This window comes from Gekko japonicus, unplaced genomic scaffold, assembly GCF_001447785.1.
Source record: "Gekko japonicus isolate JY-2015 unplaced genomic scaffold, Gekko_japonicus_V1.1 scaffold23, whole genome shotgun sequence".
In the NCBI taxonomy this organism is placed as follows: domain Eukaryota; kingdom Metazoa; phylum Chordata; class Lepidosauria; order Squamata; family Gekkonidae; genus Gekko; species Gekko japonicus.
In genome coordinates, this window is record NW_015163094.1 from 1,030,916 (window position 1) to 1,051,045 (window position 20,130).

The window sequence follows — 20,130 nt, forward strand, 5'->3', positions numbered from 1 at the left end:
GTGTTGGACTAGAACTGGGAAGACATGGTTTTGAAGATGGCCATGACACTTACTGGGTAATCATGGGCTAGTCATCCTCTCTCAGTTGAACCTACCACACAATAGTGGTGAGGAGAACATGGAGAAAGGGGAAATAATGTATGCTGTTTTAAGCTTTTTGTATGAATGGTGGGGATTAAAATAAGATGAATTATTTTAGCACTGTTTAGAGTTCCATGCAGTTCAAATTTAGAATTATTATGGGTTCATGGTGGAGCAGGGGGCCATTTTATCTATCTGTTAACAAGATCTGTGTGTGTGTGTGTGTGTGTGTGTGTGTGTGTGTGTGTGTGTGTGAAGTGCCATCAAGTCACCTCCAATTTATGGTGACCCTATGAATTAATGACCTGCAAAACATCCTATCATGAGCAGTCTAGCTGAGGTCTTGCAAACTGAGGGCTGTGGCATCCTTTACTGAGTCAATCCATCTCATGTTGGGCCTTCCTCTTTTCCTGCAGCCTTCAACCAATACAGGTTGATGTCGTTATTGTTGCTGTTATTGTTTTGCTGTCAAGTTGTGGCTGATTTATGGCAATCCCCTGGAGTTTTCAAGGCAAGAGACATTCAGAGGGGGTTTGCCATTGCCTGTCTCTGCATAGCACCCTGGTATTGCATCATAAGTGTTGGTTGTTAATACCTTGCTGAGAATTCTTTGAAATGTAGATGTATTTCCTTTTTTATTTAAATAGGAGAGTTATACAGACACAATGCTCTTTTTGAGAAGTCAGTGTTGAAAAAGTGGGTTCTTTAACTAAACATATTCAGTTGAGTAATAGACTGAATGGTCTTTTGGGCTCCCTTTTTGGTGGTAATGTATACTTTGAATGCTAGGTTGTAGCCTGCTTTGGGCCCCTGAGCTTGTGAGTTTCAGGCCCAAAGCCCAGGTCTCATGATACTGTTTAATATTTTGCATGATTCTATTCTGGAAGACCCATAGATATGTTTCCTTTTGTACTTACCTGAAATCCTTCTGAGTGTTGTTGTGAAAACCATGTTTAAAATATCTGGGTATGTTATGTCTGTATACTCCTTTATCTCCTATATCTCATGGTCCATCCTTTCTCTCTCCTCTCTCCTACGTACCAAGTTGGTATTTTCCCCCCAACATTATTACTCACAATATTTTTAAACGGCTAATGTCAACAGTCATTTGTCTTCTGTGTTCATAGATGACCCTCTTAATTTTAATTTTGTGTTTATGACCTTCACCATCATTCGTTTGGAGAAAAATAAAAAGTTATTTAAGACTGAATCATCAGAAAACATCATCTGAGTTGTGTTAATGATTTTAAATGGGGGACATAGACACTCAGCAGTCAGATAATCCTTTAATATTGCCTAGCCACCATTATGGTCCCCAGTACCCTCCAGGGCCATTTGATGGTACCATTTGACCCGGAAGTGATGCCTCCTCCAACCCTGAGACCGCCCCCCATGATAAAAACTGTAGGCATTGGTGGCTTCCTAAATCATATTCCGAAAGTTACATCCCTTCCTGGTCAGATACACATACACCCTTTTCTCCCACTGCAAAGAAAAGTGGTGGCAGGAATGCGAGAATGGCAGCAGGGAATAGCTTGCTGGAAGCAGGCACTTGGTAAGCCTATGTAACAGTGGTACATGAGGGGCACAGTTAATAGCTGTGTATTATGCTTTTAAAGTGGGGGGGAGCTGTCAAAATTTTCATCTTCTAACTTGTTTCATTAAAATAATCATCTTGATCATACTAAGATCTTCTTAAGATTTGGTGGTACCAGAAAACTCTTATTATAAGGGGATGTTTAAAGTTTCATAAGACTAATTTTATATACTTTTGCCTTTTGTATGTATTAGCAGCCAGTGTTGAATTTTCATTAAGAAATTCATTATATATTGTTATATTACAAGTGTTTAAAATGTTTGTCTGTAATTCATAGGTCCTCCAGAAGATACTGATCCATCACAGCATCTATTAACTTCAATGCTGATCCTGATTCTGGTGTTTATAATTTTAATTCTTTTAGCTGGCTATTTCTTCAGGTAGGCATTAATCAAGCACTCAGCCTAGAACTAGTTGAGTCTTGTTTTCATGTGATCTAATAAGGAAATGAAAGCATGTATTACAGGCTGTTGTGGTAGCTGTAGAATCATAGTTTAGTTAGAGCAGCAAGAGGATGTTGCACAGTTTTCCTCTGCACTAAGCAAGTATTTTACGATCAGAAGATGTTTAAAAAGAGTTTCTCCAGACTTTCATGGTTTGTGAAACATAATCTGCAGTAATATATATTAACTGGTTTATTCATATGAGATCTTCTTTTTGTTCTAAATATATCTCATGTTTGTTAAGGTTCAGGAAACACAGAAAAGTGGTTGTGAACTCCAGTGATAAAAAAATGCCAAATGGAATCTTAGAAGAACAAGGTAATTATGAGCTCCATTTGCTTCATACTGAATGTTTTCAAACTCTGCTTTTAAAAATGTATTTAAGGAATGTGTGTTTCTATCTTAAAACAGCTTTTGATATTTTGTGACGATTTGTTGCTTAGATCTTTATAAGTAGTTATTGGTTTAGGATTTTCCAGGAGAAACTGTATATTTGATTTTCGCTTTAAGCAAAGCCTAAATGTTAGACTCGGTCGTTTCACGTGTGTTTTTAAGTTTATAACTAAGAACTTTTAGGCATACACAGTAACTGTGTAACAGTACTAACAGGGACATGAAACTCATGTCTCCAGCAAGTACTGTTACTGGGCTGCTGGAACTGGTTACTGCAGTTTATTATGTGGTGGTTAATCTGAGTTTTTCTGTGTAATGTGTGAAAAAGCCTTGTTAAGCAAAGTAGGAATATAACACGGCACTAATTAAAAATAGTGATGCTTGACACTACATTTGTGGAACTGCTCTGAAGTGTTTAATAGTCAGCCTAGTGCTGGCTGTGCCGGAAGTTCGATTTCATTTCAGTGGAATCGGTTAAAAAATGAATGAAGCAATAGACAGTGTTCATAAGATGTAATAGAAGAAATGAGGTTGTGCATTGTGGGAAAGGGTTTCCCCTTAGGTAGTTGTGAAAAGGAGCTCTGTCAACTGTGATTTTAAAGTTATTAGCTGAACTTTAAAAAAATATTTATAAGTAGCTATTTAGTCGTTTATTTTATGTATGCGAATTGCAATACCTCCATGGAACTAAAAGTTGCTTGCTTGCTTATTTATTTATTCATGTGTTCGTTTAGTTGTTTGTTTATTCGTTTAATTCATTTGTACCATGCCTTTCTCCCCAATGGGACCCAAAGTTGCTTACATCATTCTCCTCTCCTCCATTTTATCCTCGCAGCAACCCTATGAGGTAGGTTAGGTTGTATAGTATTCTCAGGAGTAATCCCAGCCAGGCACTAAACTGTAACAAGGTTGCTGCATCATGGGCCTTCTACCCCATCATGTGACTTAGGCGTTTGACTTGATTGACGTTTTAAAGACACAGGCTGGAATCTGAATTCTGCAGCCGCTTTCTCATGCTGGTCCAGCATTATATATTGATGATAGGTTCAGTCAGTCTCCTTTACCTGGAAGTAGTGAAAATGAACTGATACAAATGCTTGACACAGTAAGACAAGAGCCAGCCTTGGGAATATGAGCTTTCTTCGTGCAGTCCTTAGAGCACACCCACCGCCACCACTTACCCCTGGTCAGTAGTTAAGTAGTTCCTTGACAGTCATTGAACCAAAATTCACTATAATTAAAGCTAATAATTGTTTACCTGTAACCCAATACATCAAAAAACTTTTATGGAGTAATTTATTTATTTATTTATTATTTTCTATTAGTATCCCGCCTTGCCAGAGAACCGGCTCAGGGCGGCGAACAAACATTAAAAGCAATAAAACAGTAAATACAATAAAATACAATAAAATATACATAAACAACTACCTAACATCATAAAATTCTAACAAGAGCAATGCAGACGATGGCTGCTTCAATATACAGTCCCATAGAGGGAGGCAGTATCCACAGGTGTTTCATACGGGCCATAGCGTGTTTCAGTGGCCCATTCATCAGTGGCGGCTCCTACTTGAGGGCCTGGTGGAAGCGCTCCATTTTACAGGCCCTGTGGAACAGTAAAGGTTCCGCAGGGCCCTGATGTTATCTGGGAGCTCATTCCACCAGTGTGGAGCCGCCACTGAAACGGCCCTGGCTCTAGTAGCAGCCAACTGCCATCTCTCGGGCTGGGGAGAGTCAGGCGATTCTGTATCCCTGACCTCAGTGCTATCTGGGGCACATGTGGGGAAAGGCGGTCCCTCAAGTAGGCAAAGGGGATTTGCTCCAGGAAGGGACTGAATGTTCCCAAAGCTGGCTTCATATTGGCTTACCATAGTTCCCAGGGAAACAGCATTATATCTGCTCTGACCCTGTGGCACCAGCTAGGTCATCTCTCCAAAGAGCAATGGGAACAAGTTTCATTGTCTTGTTATCAGTGGTCATTAATGTATAATTTTGTTTATTTCAATATTTTATTTCAAGTTAAAGAAAGATGTTGCACAAACCAAGTTTATGACCCCTCTCAGAGAGGGCAAGTTGTGCCCACTACTCTTCTTAAGGTAGTCCTGTGACCCATTTTGATGAATTCGTGTTTTAATTTCAGAACCCTCTGTCCTTTTTGGGATGATTATGATTAATGTTATCCATATATACAGTGTTTCTATTACAGAGGTAATAGGAACTTCATAAGGAATGCCTCACTCTTTAATCTATTTTAAGATCCGGTATAGCCATTTCATATTAGAGGGAAGAAACAACATCAAAGCTAGCCTAGTCCTGCCAATGTCACTTTTCTGTAGATGTAAATGAAATTCAGTAGATACATCATGTGTTGTCTCTAAAACATCTAAGCTGGGGAAAAGATACAATAATGACAGTTTTACCCCTTGGCTCTTGTTATAACTGGGATTTTTCTCCCTTGAAATCTGATGTGTCTGCCTTTCTGCAAGTTTACTCCATTGCTTCTTGGCCTTTCCTCACTGTCCTTATTCAGACCTTGTTCTCCTCTTACAGCTTTCTTAATGATCTAACTTTCTCCCTGACATCTAGGTCCTTCTGCACTAGTCCTTAAATCCTGGTTCAACCCTGTCCCTGAACTTACATTCTACACTACACGCGAGTTCAGCCCTGTAATTATCTTGGGGTATTTTTTGTTTCCACATTACATTGAGGTCACCCCGGTTTCATGCCACACTTGTCCCAGGATAAACAGATGCTGTTATAACCAGGTATAAATGCAAGGTACTGTGTCACGAGTTGAACTCTGATAAAACCAGGGATGAGATCCAAGTGCGGAAAGGACCCTAGTGCACTACTTAGAGGCGCATTCAGTTACATGAGCCCTATTTGCCATTAAAAGCAGTGCAGTCCAAAAATGCAGGTTTATCATCTCAGTGAGAATTGGGTCTTAAAAACATGGGTATTTGTTCGGGAGATCTACCATTTTCATGTCTTTCCTAAATGTATTTGTTAAAACAATGCCTGACCTATTCATTGTGTCTCGGAGGTCCTCTTAATATCTCCTTAATTAAAAGTCAAGATGTGGATGAAAGTCAAACTAAGTAATAAAGTAATATAAATTGCTATGAGTATTTATGCTGCTGAAAATATGCTGCTAAGCATATAGTCTCATTACTGGAAGTGTTAATGCCAGTGTTCATTGGTTTCTAGTATGTTAGGCCCATTTGGCCATGTTGGGTCACAACCCAGAATCTATGGCTGCTCTTCCAGTTCTTCCACTTCTGTAGCCTGTGTTGAAAGATGTTACTTTTACTATTTTTGCTTGCACTGACCTTATTCAATTGACCGACAATGTTTTTGAGCATCCAGAGCAAAAATCTGTGTTCTAAATTAACAATGCCATAAACAATTTGAATAACATTTTGAAAAATGCATATAATATTTTTACTGTCCTATTTGACAGAGCAGCAAAGAGTGATGCTTCTTGGGAGATCTCCCTCTGGCCCAAAGAAGTATTTTCCAATTCCAGTGGAGCACCTGGAAGAGGAAATAAGGATAAGAGCAGCTGATGATGGGAAGTTATTTCGGGAGGAATTTAATGTAAGTCTGGATATTTTTGTTTTTCCAGTGAAAATGAAAGAGCAAATACAGCTAAGGGTGAAAGTACACAGTACATTTTAGGAAGTTGGGTTGAGGTTCCTCCAACTCAGTGTGCTTTCCCTGGAGCCACACAGAAGCTGTGAGGAACTTAATTCCCCAATTGCTACAGGGTCCAATTCAGATCACAGCACTGGGAGAGGAAGAGCCTTGCCCCCTCCCCCATTCCTTTTTCCAAGCTGAGACAGTCTGGAGGATATTGTTTGAGCTACTGCAGGATTGAGCATGCAGTGAATACTGTTGGGAGGGGGAACATAATTTGTAAAAAAAAGTGTCATATAGTTTTCACCTTAATAACCTCTATATACTGGGAAGAGCTGGTAGGTACGAGTTTTTACAAAGGATGTGTATACGTCATTTGGCATTTGTTTTAGCACATGGTGTGGATTTTGATGAGGCAAAACCAGTTCTTTTTAACAACCTTTGGTTATCTTTCTTGGACCATAGATAGGGTGTCATCAAGCTCTGTTCACAATGAGGGCTCAGCCTGACCTCAAAGGCTGTCCTTTGGTTATCTTTCTTGGACCATAGATAGGGTGTCATCAAGCTCTGTTCACAATAAGGGCTCAGCCTGACCTCAAAGGCTGTCCTTTGGTTATCTTTCTTAGACCATAGATAGGGTGTCATCAAGCTCTGTTCACAATGAGGGCCCAGCCTGACCTCCTTGTCATAAGTTCCTAATGCTTACTATGTTTCTTCATTACTTTGTCCCATAAGATGCACGTGCTCTCATAGTTATGCTATACCTGGTTATTTCTAGGAATTTGCTTTTGGTTCCAAGCAGCATCACCTTGGGGACCCAAGTGTGCCAGTCCCAGCCCCCCCCTCCTTTTTTGTATCAGCTGGTTGCTTAACTGTCACTCCAGGTTATCATCACTCACACTCCTGTGAGGTATCTCCAGCACACAGTGAGCCAACACAGCTCCACATCCTGGACTGTGTTAATAATGGAAGGACCTGACTTTCAATTCCTGCAGTAATGCTGAGGAGAGGGGGAAAGCGGCTGAAATTTCAGTGGCCCATTATCTGGTGGTTTTCATATTGTCAGTCCCGAGGCGTTTTGAATCCAATGCATGTAGAACACAGTGACATTCTGTTCTACGTGCCAGCACTTCCACACTTCAAGACAGAAATTCTGCACAACCAAAATTATGTCGTATTCTTAATAATCCCTGCATAATGTCTAGTTTTAAGGGAAGGGGAGGGAGGCCTGGACTGTCATTGGCAAGAAGTTCAGACTAGTAGCTAATAAGCTGTATGGAGAGAGAACTGGTCATCAGTCTAGCACATACCAACCTCCACCCTGCTTCTTGGATAGCATGTTAGCATGTAGGTATGTACTGCAAACAGGTGGATCTAGCTTGTGGTCACATTGCACATCCTTATGCAGCTTTGTAGTGCCTTGCCTGCTGTATATATAGGAATGAGAAGTGACAGAGTTGGTATCACCCCTCCTGAGCTTCCTCCTAATGAAGAAGCCTACTAACAGTTTTGAGGAAGGACAGTACTTAAAACCTCTCAGGTTGCACCTAGATTATGTTGCTGCTCATGATCTTCTTCCAAACATGTTTGCTTCCCCCTTAGTAATATTCCCTCAAGTGCTGTTTTATTGGCTTTAAAGGTTTCTTACAGGGGTCATTTCGTAGAAAAAGAGCTAGGGGACTCATTAGCATAACTCATTAGCATATGCCACACCCCCTGACATCACCGGAAGTGTGTCCTCCCCACAGGCGGCGGCGACCTCCAGCGGGCACCAGCAGGGAGCTCCAGGCCCCACCCTCCCGCACCTCACCCGGGGGGATGGCGTCCCCCCGCGGCCCCCCCCCCCACCGCACCAAATAGCGTCCTGACTTCATTTAGAAAGGAGAGCTTATTCTTTGCTTCCGGCTACTTTGGGGTTGCAGAGATGGTCTGCTCTGGTATGTTTCTCGTTGAGCTGAGCTGCATAAAGCAACAGGCCATGTTGGCTTGCTCTCTGTGTTCAAGTTCACTTATGCAACTGTTCTGTCCACTTTCTGCTCCTGTTCAGTTCTTCTGATTGTTCACAGTGCCGAGAGTAGTGGAGGAACTGCCCCATTTAAAATTTGAGTTCATCTGAATTTTTTTTAAAAAAGCAAATGGCAATTAAACTGCCTCGAATATGGGTTATGCTCTTCTGGGCTATAATATAGTGTGAAGTGAGCTCTGTAATTGGCACTACTGCATGTCAGCAATTTGTATTGTGATTATATGGTTAAAATGTGCCATAAATTAAATGTTTATCTTTGCATATCTATTAATTAAAAGCCAGAAATTTAATTAAATTTGACCTGATGACCTGGCAAAGTGTGGATCTACCAAATGAAATTCAAAATTTCAGAAATAATCTTTTTTCCTTTTTCTTTAGTACTGTATTTCTTGCATTTTAATTGTGTACACTTTCCCTGCACTCCAGATGATGAGTAGGTCTGTCCTACGTTCAGTAATATACTGCTCCAGTCCTAAATATGTAAAGCAAAATGTTAAAATCTAAAACCCTGCCCTAGTGTTTCTAATTATAAAGTGTACAGGGTTGTGAACCATACTACTGTGTTCAGTATGTGTTATCGGTTTGCTCTGTGTATTGTCCTACTCTTTCTGGATTGCTTTATGCTTATTTTATACCATTTTCTGGATTGTGTAACATTTCGTGTCGGATATTTGAAGCTTAGTTTTCAGATTTCTGTAATTCTAGTCCTATTACATTGTGTATTAGATGTCTCATCCTATTGACTTACACTATGTAAACTGCCTCATGTCTCAGAGTGAAAGGCAGACTATAAACAAGTGAACGCAGCAGATGGCATTGGATTGCAGATCTGTATGCAGGGTATATTGGGTAGCTCACTTTTCAGTGCACATTGCTATGCAGATGTCTAGCAATGCAAGAGAATTTATTCTCAGAAGCATGATTCCATGTGCTTTTCTCCATTGCAGGCTATCAAAATTATGCTGCGGTTTATAAGCATTGTGATAGTAAAATAAAAAGTTATGTATTTGGTATAAACTTTTAAGAGAGTGGTAAACAAAAAAATCCACGCAGCTGAAAACTGAATTTACAATCATAGTAGCTTGTACTACACCAAGAGACACACCAAGTTAAGAATCTACACTGAGAGTTTCTTAATCACAAAACTGGTATTTTTGTTTTTAAAAAATCCTTCCTATAGGTGAGACATAGCTGAAAATGCATAATGTTACTCCTGAAGGAGATGATTTAAAACAGCAACTCTGGAATAAGACTGTTACTAAAACAGTAGTAGGTCTTCTCTGAAGAATGGGAGAATTGTTCTAGTATTGCTAATGAAGTGCAATTATTGGGTCTCTTTTTCTCCCACACCCAGTGTTGCAGTGGTCCCATGGTTATAAAGAGTCATGAAGGTATCAGAATCAGCTGACAGTGGAGAAGGGTAGGGTATGCAGTCGTGGCTTGATCTCTGGATGACCAAAGATGTACATTGTGGACCACCACACTACAATTTTGATCATATATCTGAAGAAGCTAACCTTAAAATGTCCATATGTAAATCCTTCATGGGACAACTACTGTTTCATTTCCCAGACAGCTTTTCTGGGGGAATTTCTGAAAGAGGAACAAGTCCAACAGTGCAGTCCTAAACAGAGTTGCATCCTTCTAATCCCATTAAGTGCAATAGGTTTAACTCTGTTTAGGTTTGCACTGTGAACTTCCTTAGTGCATTTTTTCTGTTGTTTTTCCAGGCAGGAAGTCCACTTTTCCACTTTTGTGCAATCCTTCTGATGAATATGCAGAAAGTTGTGTCAAGTGGTAGCGTTGTTAAAATAAAGCTCAAACATTTTTGCATTTTTTAATATTTGAAGAGAAATTAGGACCAGACTTTAAAAAGTCTGTTACAATAATCTACACTGTTCCCTTTAATTTAGAAAAAAGGGTGCAAGTTTGTGACGAAATGAAGGCAAAACAAGCCTGGGCGGCAAAACCACAAAACATAAATAACTTATTTGTGTTGTGGCAACAAAAAGCAACATGCTGGATGACTTCCTTTATCACTCCATAAACCATGTTCAATCCCATCTGCCTTGTTTGTACTGTGGTTTTAAAAGGAAATTCCATTCAGTAGCATACCTGTGTTATGACAAGAGTGTTATGGCACCTTAAAGGCTGCCAAACATATTTTGGTATAACCTTTTGTGAACCAAAGATCCACCTCATCAGATAAGTGGCCTGTGCTTCATGAAATATTATTCCACAGTACGCTCATTAGTCTTTAAGGTGCTATCAGGCTCTTGACTTGTTTAAAATAGATTCTTGTTCTCTTCTTCTTTTAAGTGGTCTTACAAGGCATTTTCTCATCTGGGAAGAAGCTGTATTTTTAGCATGTCTTTCAAAAGAATATTTATAGTTTTGTGTATTTGCAGTGAATTCTGTATATGTGATTTAACTGTTGGACTGGTGTGGGTTTTTCAAATGATAGTAATCTAAGTTTTGCCCTGGAATTGCATCTTCACTCCGTCATTGCTGCATCCAGGGCTACTCCGTCATTCCTGCATCCAGGGCTATTTTTGGGCAGGAACGCACAGGAACGGAGTTCCGGCTGGCTCCTGAGTTGGTCACGCCCAGCAGGAACTCATTAGCATAACTTGCCACACCCAACAGCAGAAACTCATTAGATTGGCTACATTAGGGGTGTGTGGCCTAACATGCAAAGGAGGTCCTGCTACACAAAAAGCCCTGGGTTTTGACAACAAACAAGGTAAACAGAATAAGAAGCAAAAGGTGGGTGTGGCTGGATGAGCACACTTCTGGTAACAGGGGTGTGGCCTCATATGCTAATGACCTGTGCTGTCAGAGGTGTGGCCTAATAAGATAATGTTTCTGCTGTTGGGTGTGGCAAGTTATGCTAATGAGTTCCTGCTGGGCTTTTTCTACAAAAAAAGCCCTGCCTGCATCAGACCTGACATCTATAATTTCTTATTTTGGATTTTCACTTCTAGGATTTCTAGGTCTATGTTCACAGCTTGAGCAGAATTTATCCTTCAGTTCTTAATAGGATCACTGTACTGTCATATGTGTGTCACTAACAAACTGAAACAATTTGTGAAAGAACAAACTCTAACTTTGCTCCAGGCTTAGAATTTAGAGCTTTCCTGGTCTGATACTTTCAATGCATTGTGAGATGGATATGAGAAATACTAAATTGTGGTACAGATAATATGAGCCTTATTCTATTGGGTATAAAGTTAATTAAACCATCATGTTTGGTTATACTTTTTTATAGGATGTTGTTTTGAACTTACAAAGTTTACTTTCTCTGTAGTCGTTACCACCTGGATACATGCAAGGAAGCCTTGAGATGGCAAATAAAGAGGAAAACAGAGAAAAAAACAGATATCCCAACATATTACCTTGTAAGTCTTAAGGCATATATGGTTTTAAGTGTCTGGCATATATTTGAAAGCACTAAATTCTGAATTCTCCAATAACTGGTATTTGTACTCAATGGCTGCTGTTGCATTTGTCAAATCACCAAAAAATGATGCTTATGAAAAGTTTCACTCAACATCAAAGCCATGTAGCCTGCAGCAGTTCTCCGTGGTGAAAGCTCTATGGGACCATGAAAAACAGAGTGTGAAGGAAATGAATGCTTGTGTTATTTGCCTTTGGCTTGAGATATATGTTAGTTACAAGAGAGAAAGGTACTTGCCCTGTATCACCTCTACAGCCATGCAAAGTGTTCTTGGGATTTGTTTTGCTTTGAGAGGTCAGTACAGTAAAACCTGTTATCCAGCACTTGATGATTGAGGATATTCAGTTGTCAAACTTGAACTCTTGTTTGCCATGATTTGGGGACTTAGGGCCTGCATTGAAGGGAAATTCCTGAGGGAGGGGTGTGGATGAGAGTGTGTGAACAGCTCTGTTGTAGCAGTGATGTACCTCCATAAGCAGGGATGACCTTGGAGATGCTTGCTTCACTGTCTTAGATAACCTAACCATATATTCCCAGGTGGGGGTGCAGAGCACACGAAAGCTAGGTGGTACAATTTGGGGGCATGATTGGATGGGAACAGAATGGGCCTTGTTTGAGCTGTCTATAACTTCAGATTCTCCCACCAAAACCTCAGTTCTGACACGGTACTTGTCTGGCCTGGAACATCTTTATGTCTCAATAAACAAATCACTGCTGGAAAGTGTTGTTGAGAGTAACTTTGTCCAGGAATCTGACCCGTTTACATTGCCACGAGGACAAGCTCCTTCCCCTCAGCCATCATACCTTGGTGTCTTTGGACTGCATGTGCCCCACTCATGCCTCTGCAGCTGGCCAGGTAATGCCTCCAGCCATTGCTAGGCTTCTCATAGCTTGTACTGACAGCTGATATTATCCCTGGGTGCCTCCTTCCCCTTCAGCTTATATCAAGCTGTCAGGAACCAGGCTTTTCTGCCTACTGTGTGGGATGGCTTTGTGGCTTGGGGGAAAGGGTATCCCAAGAGGGAGCTGTTTGGTCACTGAGGATTCTTCTATTGGGTCCAGAGGAATAAGTTGGAGTAGCCAGCACATATGATTAACTAGCAACCCCCACTCCATGGGAATGCTGAATAATACAACTTCTGCTGTACTAAATTTTAAACAGATGTCAACAGTGTGTCAGTATTTTCTGTAAAAATTGTAATTATTCATATTGGCTTTTCCCCCCTCAGATGATCATTCCAGAGTAATTTTGACGCAGACGGATGGAGTTCCATGTTCAGATTACATTAATGCTTCATATATAGATGTAAGTTAATCACTGTCTAAAGTTACTGACTTTTTAAAAGTGAGCAAAAAAATTGGCTGAGTGACTGATTTTAAGTCTCTTTTACTCTGTTTCCTGTTAAGAGAAACTACAAATTTATTTTTTCCCCTCCAGGGTTACAAGGATAAGAATAAGTTCGTAGCAGCTCAAGGTATTTTCCAGCCTCAATTACTACTCTGAGGGCTATGAAGACATTCAAAAGCAGGTGCAATGCTGTGTGTCTATTGAAGCAGTACCAGAACTGCTGGCCCCAGCTCCCCAATATCTGCACTTCAGCCAAAGCATTTGTACACAGCCCTACACAGGAACAAGAATATCCATGCAGACTCTTCCAGGAATTGAGACCCTGCTTTTTCGCTGTCATCCTTGGAAGACCATGTTAGAATCCCTCTCATGCCTACACTGTAAATGCTTTTGAATGTTTTCACAGCCCTTCTGTTTTAAAAGTATCTTTTAAAGCATTTTTGTCTTTGCATGTGCAGAAGTATTTTTAAAACATATATTTTAGTTTTCTCCTATGCTGGTGCGATCAGTACTTGGACACACCAAGTTGGCTTATGGTGATTTCTGACTTACAACTTACTATGCCATCACCTATTGCAGTATAGTATTTCTGGGATTCTTAAATGGCCCAGTGCAACTTCCTGGAATTAAATGTATAAGAGGTGTTGCCAATGCTGCCTTTTGGTTTTATCTTAATGTGTTTCTTTCCTTTTCTGTATTTGTTTATCCTTCTTCTGTTCTTCCTGTTTTAACTCTAATGAAGAAACAGTCTCCCTATGGTGTTGCTATAGCTGAAGGTGAAATAAAGATATGAGCCTCTTCCCCATCTTTTTGGTATGGTGGGTGTGTGGAATATGAAGCTCATGTGCCCATGGTAGTGTTGTTGGAAGGTGTTGTCAAGTTGCAGCCAACTTATGGCAACCACTGAGGGTGTTTCAGTGCAAGAGGCATTCAGAGGTGGTTTGCCATTACCTGCCTCTTTGTAGCAATCCTGTATTAATGAAGGTCAACCCTGCTTAGGTTACATGTGCCTATCCAAAATATAGCTGCAACAAATCACTTGTTACCGGGGTGGTTGTGGATGGATAGACAGACATAATAAATCTCCAGAGTACTCTGCTTCAGAATTAAAAAAAAGTTATTCTTATAGTATATTATTTAATTTTTTTCATCATGTAAGTGAAAAATACAGTCTGAAAATCTTATTCCAATGTTCAATGAAAGTACCCCTTTTTAAAAAGGTTTTTTTCCTGTTGCATCTCTTGTTGATGTCCCAGTTACCAAAGGAATAACCATCTTGAAGCACCTCAAGCCATTACAAACTTTAAATAGGGTAAACATGCTCTGTTAAGAAATCCCAAATGTTCTTCATTTGTGTGATAACATTTATTTCTGTGAACTTCACAAAGTATATAGCTGTGTATGAAACAGGAGTTTGTTATTGCATGCACAGAGGGTTTTTTAAAATCCACCTGTTTTCATAAGGCTGTCACTCTAGTACTGTGGAAAGAGATGTGAATTTGCTACTGTATCGCTTGCTTCTTGTGTAGTATTATACAGTATTACTTGCTTCTTGACTAGCTCCTGATATATATTCCATCTTTAGGTCCTAAGCAAGACACGGTAAATGATTTCTGGAGGATGATATGGGAACAGAAGTCTGCAACTATTGTCATGTTGACAAACGTGAAAGAGAGAAAGGAAGTAAGTTAGCTTTTAATTTTCTTTTCCCTTGGCCTGTTGTGAGATGGCCATTAATAATATAACCACTTCCTATTCTAGCTCTTTAGGTGTCAATCTGTGACAAAATTATTGCAGTGTGGGTAACGCAGCAAAAATGTTTAACTGAGGAAACAGTTTCAGGTGACTCATTGAGGAAATTAACCATTTTGTCAGCCTTTAGTCATTATACAGGATCTGTATAAACAAAATGTATAATAAATGTATATAATATTTTTCTTCACTGGATTTTTCTGTACTAGTTTCTCATCGGGGACTTTATATAGAAATATAGTTTTAAATGGTAATGAATGGTCATCAAGGCAATTAATAGTAAAAGGAAGGAAAACCTAAATTAGTCAACATTATTTATCTTCATAATTTGCTGGAATTTTTCGACCACCTAAGATCACTGTATCCTAATCTTTAGAATGCTTGTTCAACCTAGAGTCTTTCTAGTAAATGTTACAACTTTCTAGAATAAAGTTGATAAAATTCAAGATGAATGGGGAACTTTCCAGCAGAAAATGTGGACTATGTTGTGTGCTTGTTTATGTAACTTTCCTGTTCATGCTTTTTAGATAGCTAATTAAAACCAAGCATAGTATCTTTGGAAACTAGGAATATAGTAGAGAAAATAAAATAACCCAGCGGTTAAGAAGCATAGGCTTTTTTGTTACTCAAGGATGACCTCTGCTGGTATTTAAAGAGAAATGTTGACAGAATTATCAGTCATCCTCAATGTTTAGGCAGCTTAGATCTGTCTCTTGCCTCTTCCCTACAAGTAGCTCCAGCCTGAAATTAGCAGGCATCTTCTACCCCGAAACTTGGGAAGAGCCATAGTAAGATGCAGAAAGGGAGGAAACCCCATCTCAACAGACTTTCAGAGAGGAGAGGCTGTGGCTCATGAGCAATGTTCCCTCTAAGCTATGGAGTTCGTTGAGCAAAAATTCTAATTTGTGAGCTACTGGCATTAAAGTTGTGAGCAGGTGATTTGGCTACTGCATAAACTAGTTTGCTCTGGAGCCATCCTTCCTGAGCTAAGACAAAATCTGTGAGCTGGAGGCTAAAAAACTGTGAGCTAGCTCACACTAACTCAGCTTAGAGAGAACACTGCTCATGAGTAGTCTACATTCTTTGCATTCAGAAAGCCCCAGGTTCAGTCATGGTATTTCCATCCTAAAAGAATATCAGTTAGCATATATGGAAAGAGTTGCCTCTGTTTAAGAGCTTGGGGAACTGCTGCCATTCAAAGCAGATAGCACAGAGCTAAATGGACCCATAGCATAAGTCAGCTTCGTGTATTTATGTTTGTGGTTACTACTTTGATTTTACTGTGATACCATTAAACAAGTAGACATGGTCAGTTTCAGTTTTAAGCTTTAAAACTGTATGCCCTAAATAGTTACACAAATGTTAGATATGAGTTCTGAAATTGTTTTGTGTGTTTGTACTTAATGTTGACTTGCTGTGTGTTTGTACTTAATGTTGCCATAGGATAAATGTTTCCAGTACTGGCCTGATCAAGGGTGCTGGACTTACGGAAGCATCCGAGTTTCTGTGGAGGACTGTATAGTCCTTGTGGATTACACCGTTCGGAAGTTTTGTATTCAGTCAGTAAGTACTAATCTGTCTCCTATTCCTTTCTTATTTGGAGTTTCATGCAAAATTTTGGTCACCTTGTCTTTAAGCAGTTGCATAAAACTTGGTGATAAAACTTGGCCAGCTCTTCCTAGTCTGGATAGATGGGAAAGGGCTATCCCTTTCTTTGGTTCTTTGGTTCTGAAGTGAGGTGTGAATCATTCCTCACCCACTTGTGTGGAGGAACCCAATGGAATATAAGTTCTAGGTCAGGGAGTCCCCCAGCATGGCACCCATGGGTGTTATGGTGCTTGCTGACACCTTGGTTTGGTGTAGTGGTTTGATGTAGTGGTTAAGTGCGTGGACTCTAATCTGGGAGAACTGGGTTTGATTCCCCACTCCTCCACTTGCACCTGCTGGATGACCTTGGGCAAGCCGTAGTTCTTGAAAAAGAGCAGTTTCTGTCAGAGCTCTCTCAGCCCCACCTACCTAACAGGGTGTCTGTTGTGGGGAGGGGGAGGGAAAGGAGTTTGTAAGCCGCTCTGAGACTCCCTTGGGTAGTGAAGGGCGGGGTATAAATCCAATCTCTTCTTCTTCTTCCCTCTTGCCTGCCAAGTGTTTTTAGAAAGTAGGTGGGGCCTGATGGGGGAACAGTTTGGTGTCGTGGTTAAGAGTGGCAGACTCTAATCTGGAGTATGGGTTTGATTCCCCACTCCTCCACATGAAGCCAGCTGGGGTGACCTTGGGTCAGTCACAGTTCTCTTAGAGCTGTTCTCTCAAGAGCAGTTCTCTCAGAGCTCTCTCAGCCCCACCTACCTCCCAGGGTGTCTGTTGTGGGGAGGGGAAGGGAAAGGAGATTATAAGCCGCTCTGAGTGAAGGGCAGGGTATGAATCCAACTCTTCTTCTAAACAGCATCCTGTTATATAGAGATTCTGCTTGAAATGCTGAAGAGTTACTGTGAGAGTTATGCATGACTTCACTGCCTGACATTTTTAGCTGGCTCTGCATCTTGAGGCAGCCAGTTGGTAGTTGTACCCAACACCATGTTTCAGAATTCTAAAAGTTGCTCACAGGCTCAGAATGTTCTGGGAAACCCTGTTCTAGATTAAGGTGACCTAAACCCAGTCTCCAAAATAGGATGTTGAAGGAAAAGTGAAAAAAGGGATATCAAAAAGAGAATAATAAATGCAGACAAAACAGATGAGCAAACGTTCTTAGTCAAACAGCAAATGTTCTTAATCTACCAGGCAATATAGAACACTATGAGTCAGTCAGCATCGTCAGAATTATTATGACTGCATTACCTCAGACTGTATTGAAATGCTCTCCCGGGGGAAAAGTAGGTCCTACATGGGGAAACAGTATTAGTGATGTTTGAAAGGGAGGAAAGATCAAAGGGAAGCAATCTGTAGCTTTTCCTTCCAGGCCTTCTCTGCTTCCATTCTCAGCAATCTCTCTATAAAGGCCATTTATTCACCTTGCAGAAAACCGTCTCTCTATCTGTGTGTGTGCAGGGGGAATCTGTTCTGCCACAGTTGATAATATTGAAGGATCATCTGGTTTTTCTTTTCTGGGACTCTAGCAGGTTGCTGATGGCTGCAAAGCTCCAAGGCTTGTAACTCAGCTTCATTTCACCAGCTGGCCTGATTTCGGAGTGCCTTTCACACCTATTGGAATGCTCAAGTTCCTAAAGAAAGTAAAATCATTGAATCCTATGCATGCCGGGCCAATTGTGGTTCACTGCAGGTATGTGTATGTACATATATGCTCACCAGTCCCTTGAGAGCCTGTTTGGGGAGTGGTCTTAACCATTTCATAAAAAGGATTTTTGCAAGTTCAAACTACTAATCTCTCTTCAAATTCCTTTGAGCAATTTTTACTCTCTGCTTTCTGAAAACCTGAAGACTAGCGAAGGGGGCTGGCAGTCATCAGAACTTCTGTTAGGAAATCTGTATATTTCAAGTCCAGTGGTACCATTTTAAAAAATCTTTGGCATAAACAAACCCTTACTTTAGTTATTGCTTTAAAAACAAAATATAACAACATCGCAAAATCTATCAATCAAAAAAGGTCTGAAGGACTTAGTATCAGTATCACAATGCACATACATAAAATTAACAGAGACAACATTTGCTGAAATAATTACAAATTTTATCATCCCTGATACTAATCACTTCAGTCAGTTCAGCAATCCTACCTATATTCTACAACTTACCTTCAAAAATAGAAAGTAAGGTGTTACCCACGTATATTGAACAGCATTTCCTAAGGATAATAGTTAAAGGAGTAAGTTGAAGATGCTGTTATTATTAGGTTCTACAAACATATATACATATATATACATATATATATATGAAGATGTTACAGCTCGGGGGGGGGGTTGTATCTTTTCTCGTTTTATCATTCTACTAGCAGTAAAGCCCGTTGTGAAAGCAATACAACGGGATCTAGAAAGAGGCTCTGGGGCAGTGCTCTGGCTTTGGGCAAACAGTGTCAATTTGCTGTGGTGACCTCAGCAGGGTATAATGACAGAGTCCACTGTTTTCTCCAGAGGAACTGATCTCTGCTACCTGAAGAGCAGTTGTAATTGTGAGTAATCTGTAGCCCTCACCTGGAGATTGGCAACAATTGTTACCCAGGACAAAATGGCTGGTTTGGAGGGTGGAGTCTATGGCATTCTACCTGTCTGAGGTCCCACCCCTCTGCAAACCCCACCCTCTCCAGGCTCCACCCCTCAAATCCCCAGGAATTTGTCAGCATGTAGTTGGCAACCCCATCTCCTTCCCAGCTAGCCACCAACCTACCATTATCTGCCCCTTTGACTTCAGCTGACTTCTGCCCTCCCTTCTGCAGAGCAGTTGTAATACTGAGTGCTCTCCAGCCCTCACCTGGAGATTGGCAACAATGGTTCCCTATGTGAGACTGACTGGTTTGGAGGGTGGAGTCTATGGCAGTGTACCTGTCTGAGGTCCCACCCCTCCTCAAACCTCACCCTCTTCAGGCTCCATCCCTCAAATCTCCAGGAATTTCCCATCTGGAGTTGGCAACCCTATCAGGATTGGCCCCAATGTGTTTTCTCCCAAAGGCCAAAGTAGGTGACAGGACCAAGCTTAGTTGCCTACCAACAGGCACTGAGGGGAATGTAGGGTTGCCAGCTCTAAGGAGGGAAATACCTGGAGGTTTGGGGGGTGGATTCTGTAGAGGGCCGGGCGACGGAGGCATCGGCCTTCTGTCGCCCGCCTTGCCCCCCCAATCTCGGCCATACCATACTAGTAGCCAGTAGTAATGGGAGAATTGATTCCGAGAGCTGTTGAACCATGAAGCTCACTGATGGCTGTTAGTAGTTCCTTATCTTTTGATTTTAATATAACTCACTCATTCTGAGATAATTCACATGTGAATATAAATCAATTAAAACTCACTTTATGTTTTTTGTTATATGTGTTTAGCAGTCAAACCACTGAACCCCACTAAATTTCTAAAGATTTGTGAAAGAAACACTTAGTGCTACACAAAAGTAAAGAACGATTGTGTGGGTAGTTTGTACTCACGCAGTGGTGGTTTGCACATCATGCCAGCTTTTGCTAAAGTTCTGTTCAAGATTTTCCAAAACACTACTCTGTTTTGGGCTCCTGGGGAACTTTGAAGTAGCACCAAAGCTTTAAGATCTCTCCAGCTGTCACCTGGAGACTGGCAACAGCTTGTCTGGAGTGTGGGCAGCATGGCATTGTATCTGTCTGAGGTCCCCCTCTTCCTCCTCCTCCTCAAATCCCACCCTCAGCAGGCTTCATCCCTAAAATATCCTGGAAGTTTCCAACCTGGAGTTGGCAACCCTATCTGCCTGTCTTAAGTTTTACAAACCCCCCCCC

General features: G+C 40.8%; 1 protein-coding gene across 1 annotated transcript in view; it reads left to right on the forward strand.

The window, feature by feature from the left end:
* Positions 1–1,590: 1,590 nt before the first annotated feature.
* The window catches only part of PTPRE (protein tyrosine phosphatase, receptor type E), a 35,592-nt gene continuing 17,052 nt past the window's right edge, over positions 1,591–20,130 (forward strand). Inside the window, exons 1-10 of the mRNA XM_015406538.1 lie at positions 1,591–1,636; positions 1,956–2,058; positions 2,366–2,439; positions 5,975–6,111; positions 11,484–11,574; positions 12,863–12,939; positions 13,072–13,108; positions 14,567–14,664; positions 16,177–16,296; positions 17,844–18,007. Of these exons, the coding sequence (XP_015262024.1) occupies positions 1,591–1,636; positions 1,956–2,058; positions 2,366–2,439; positions 5,975–6,111; positions 11,484–11,574; positions 12,863–12,939; positions 13,072–13,108; positions 14,567–14,664; positions 16,177–16,296; positions 17,844–18,007 (947 nt within the window). The remainder of the gene's footprint in view (positions 1,637–1,955; positions 2,059–2,365; positions 2,440–5,974; positions 6,112–11,483; positions 11,575–12,862; positions 12,940–13,071; positions 13,109–14,566; positions 14,665–16,176; positions 16,297–17,843; positions 18,008–20,130) is intronic.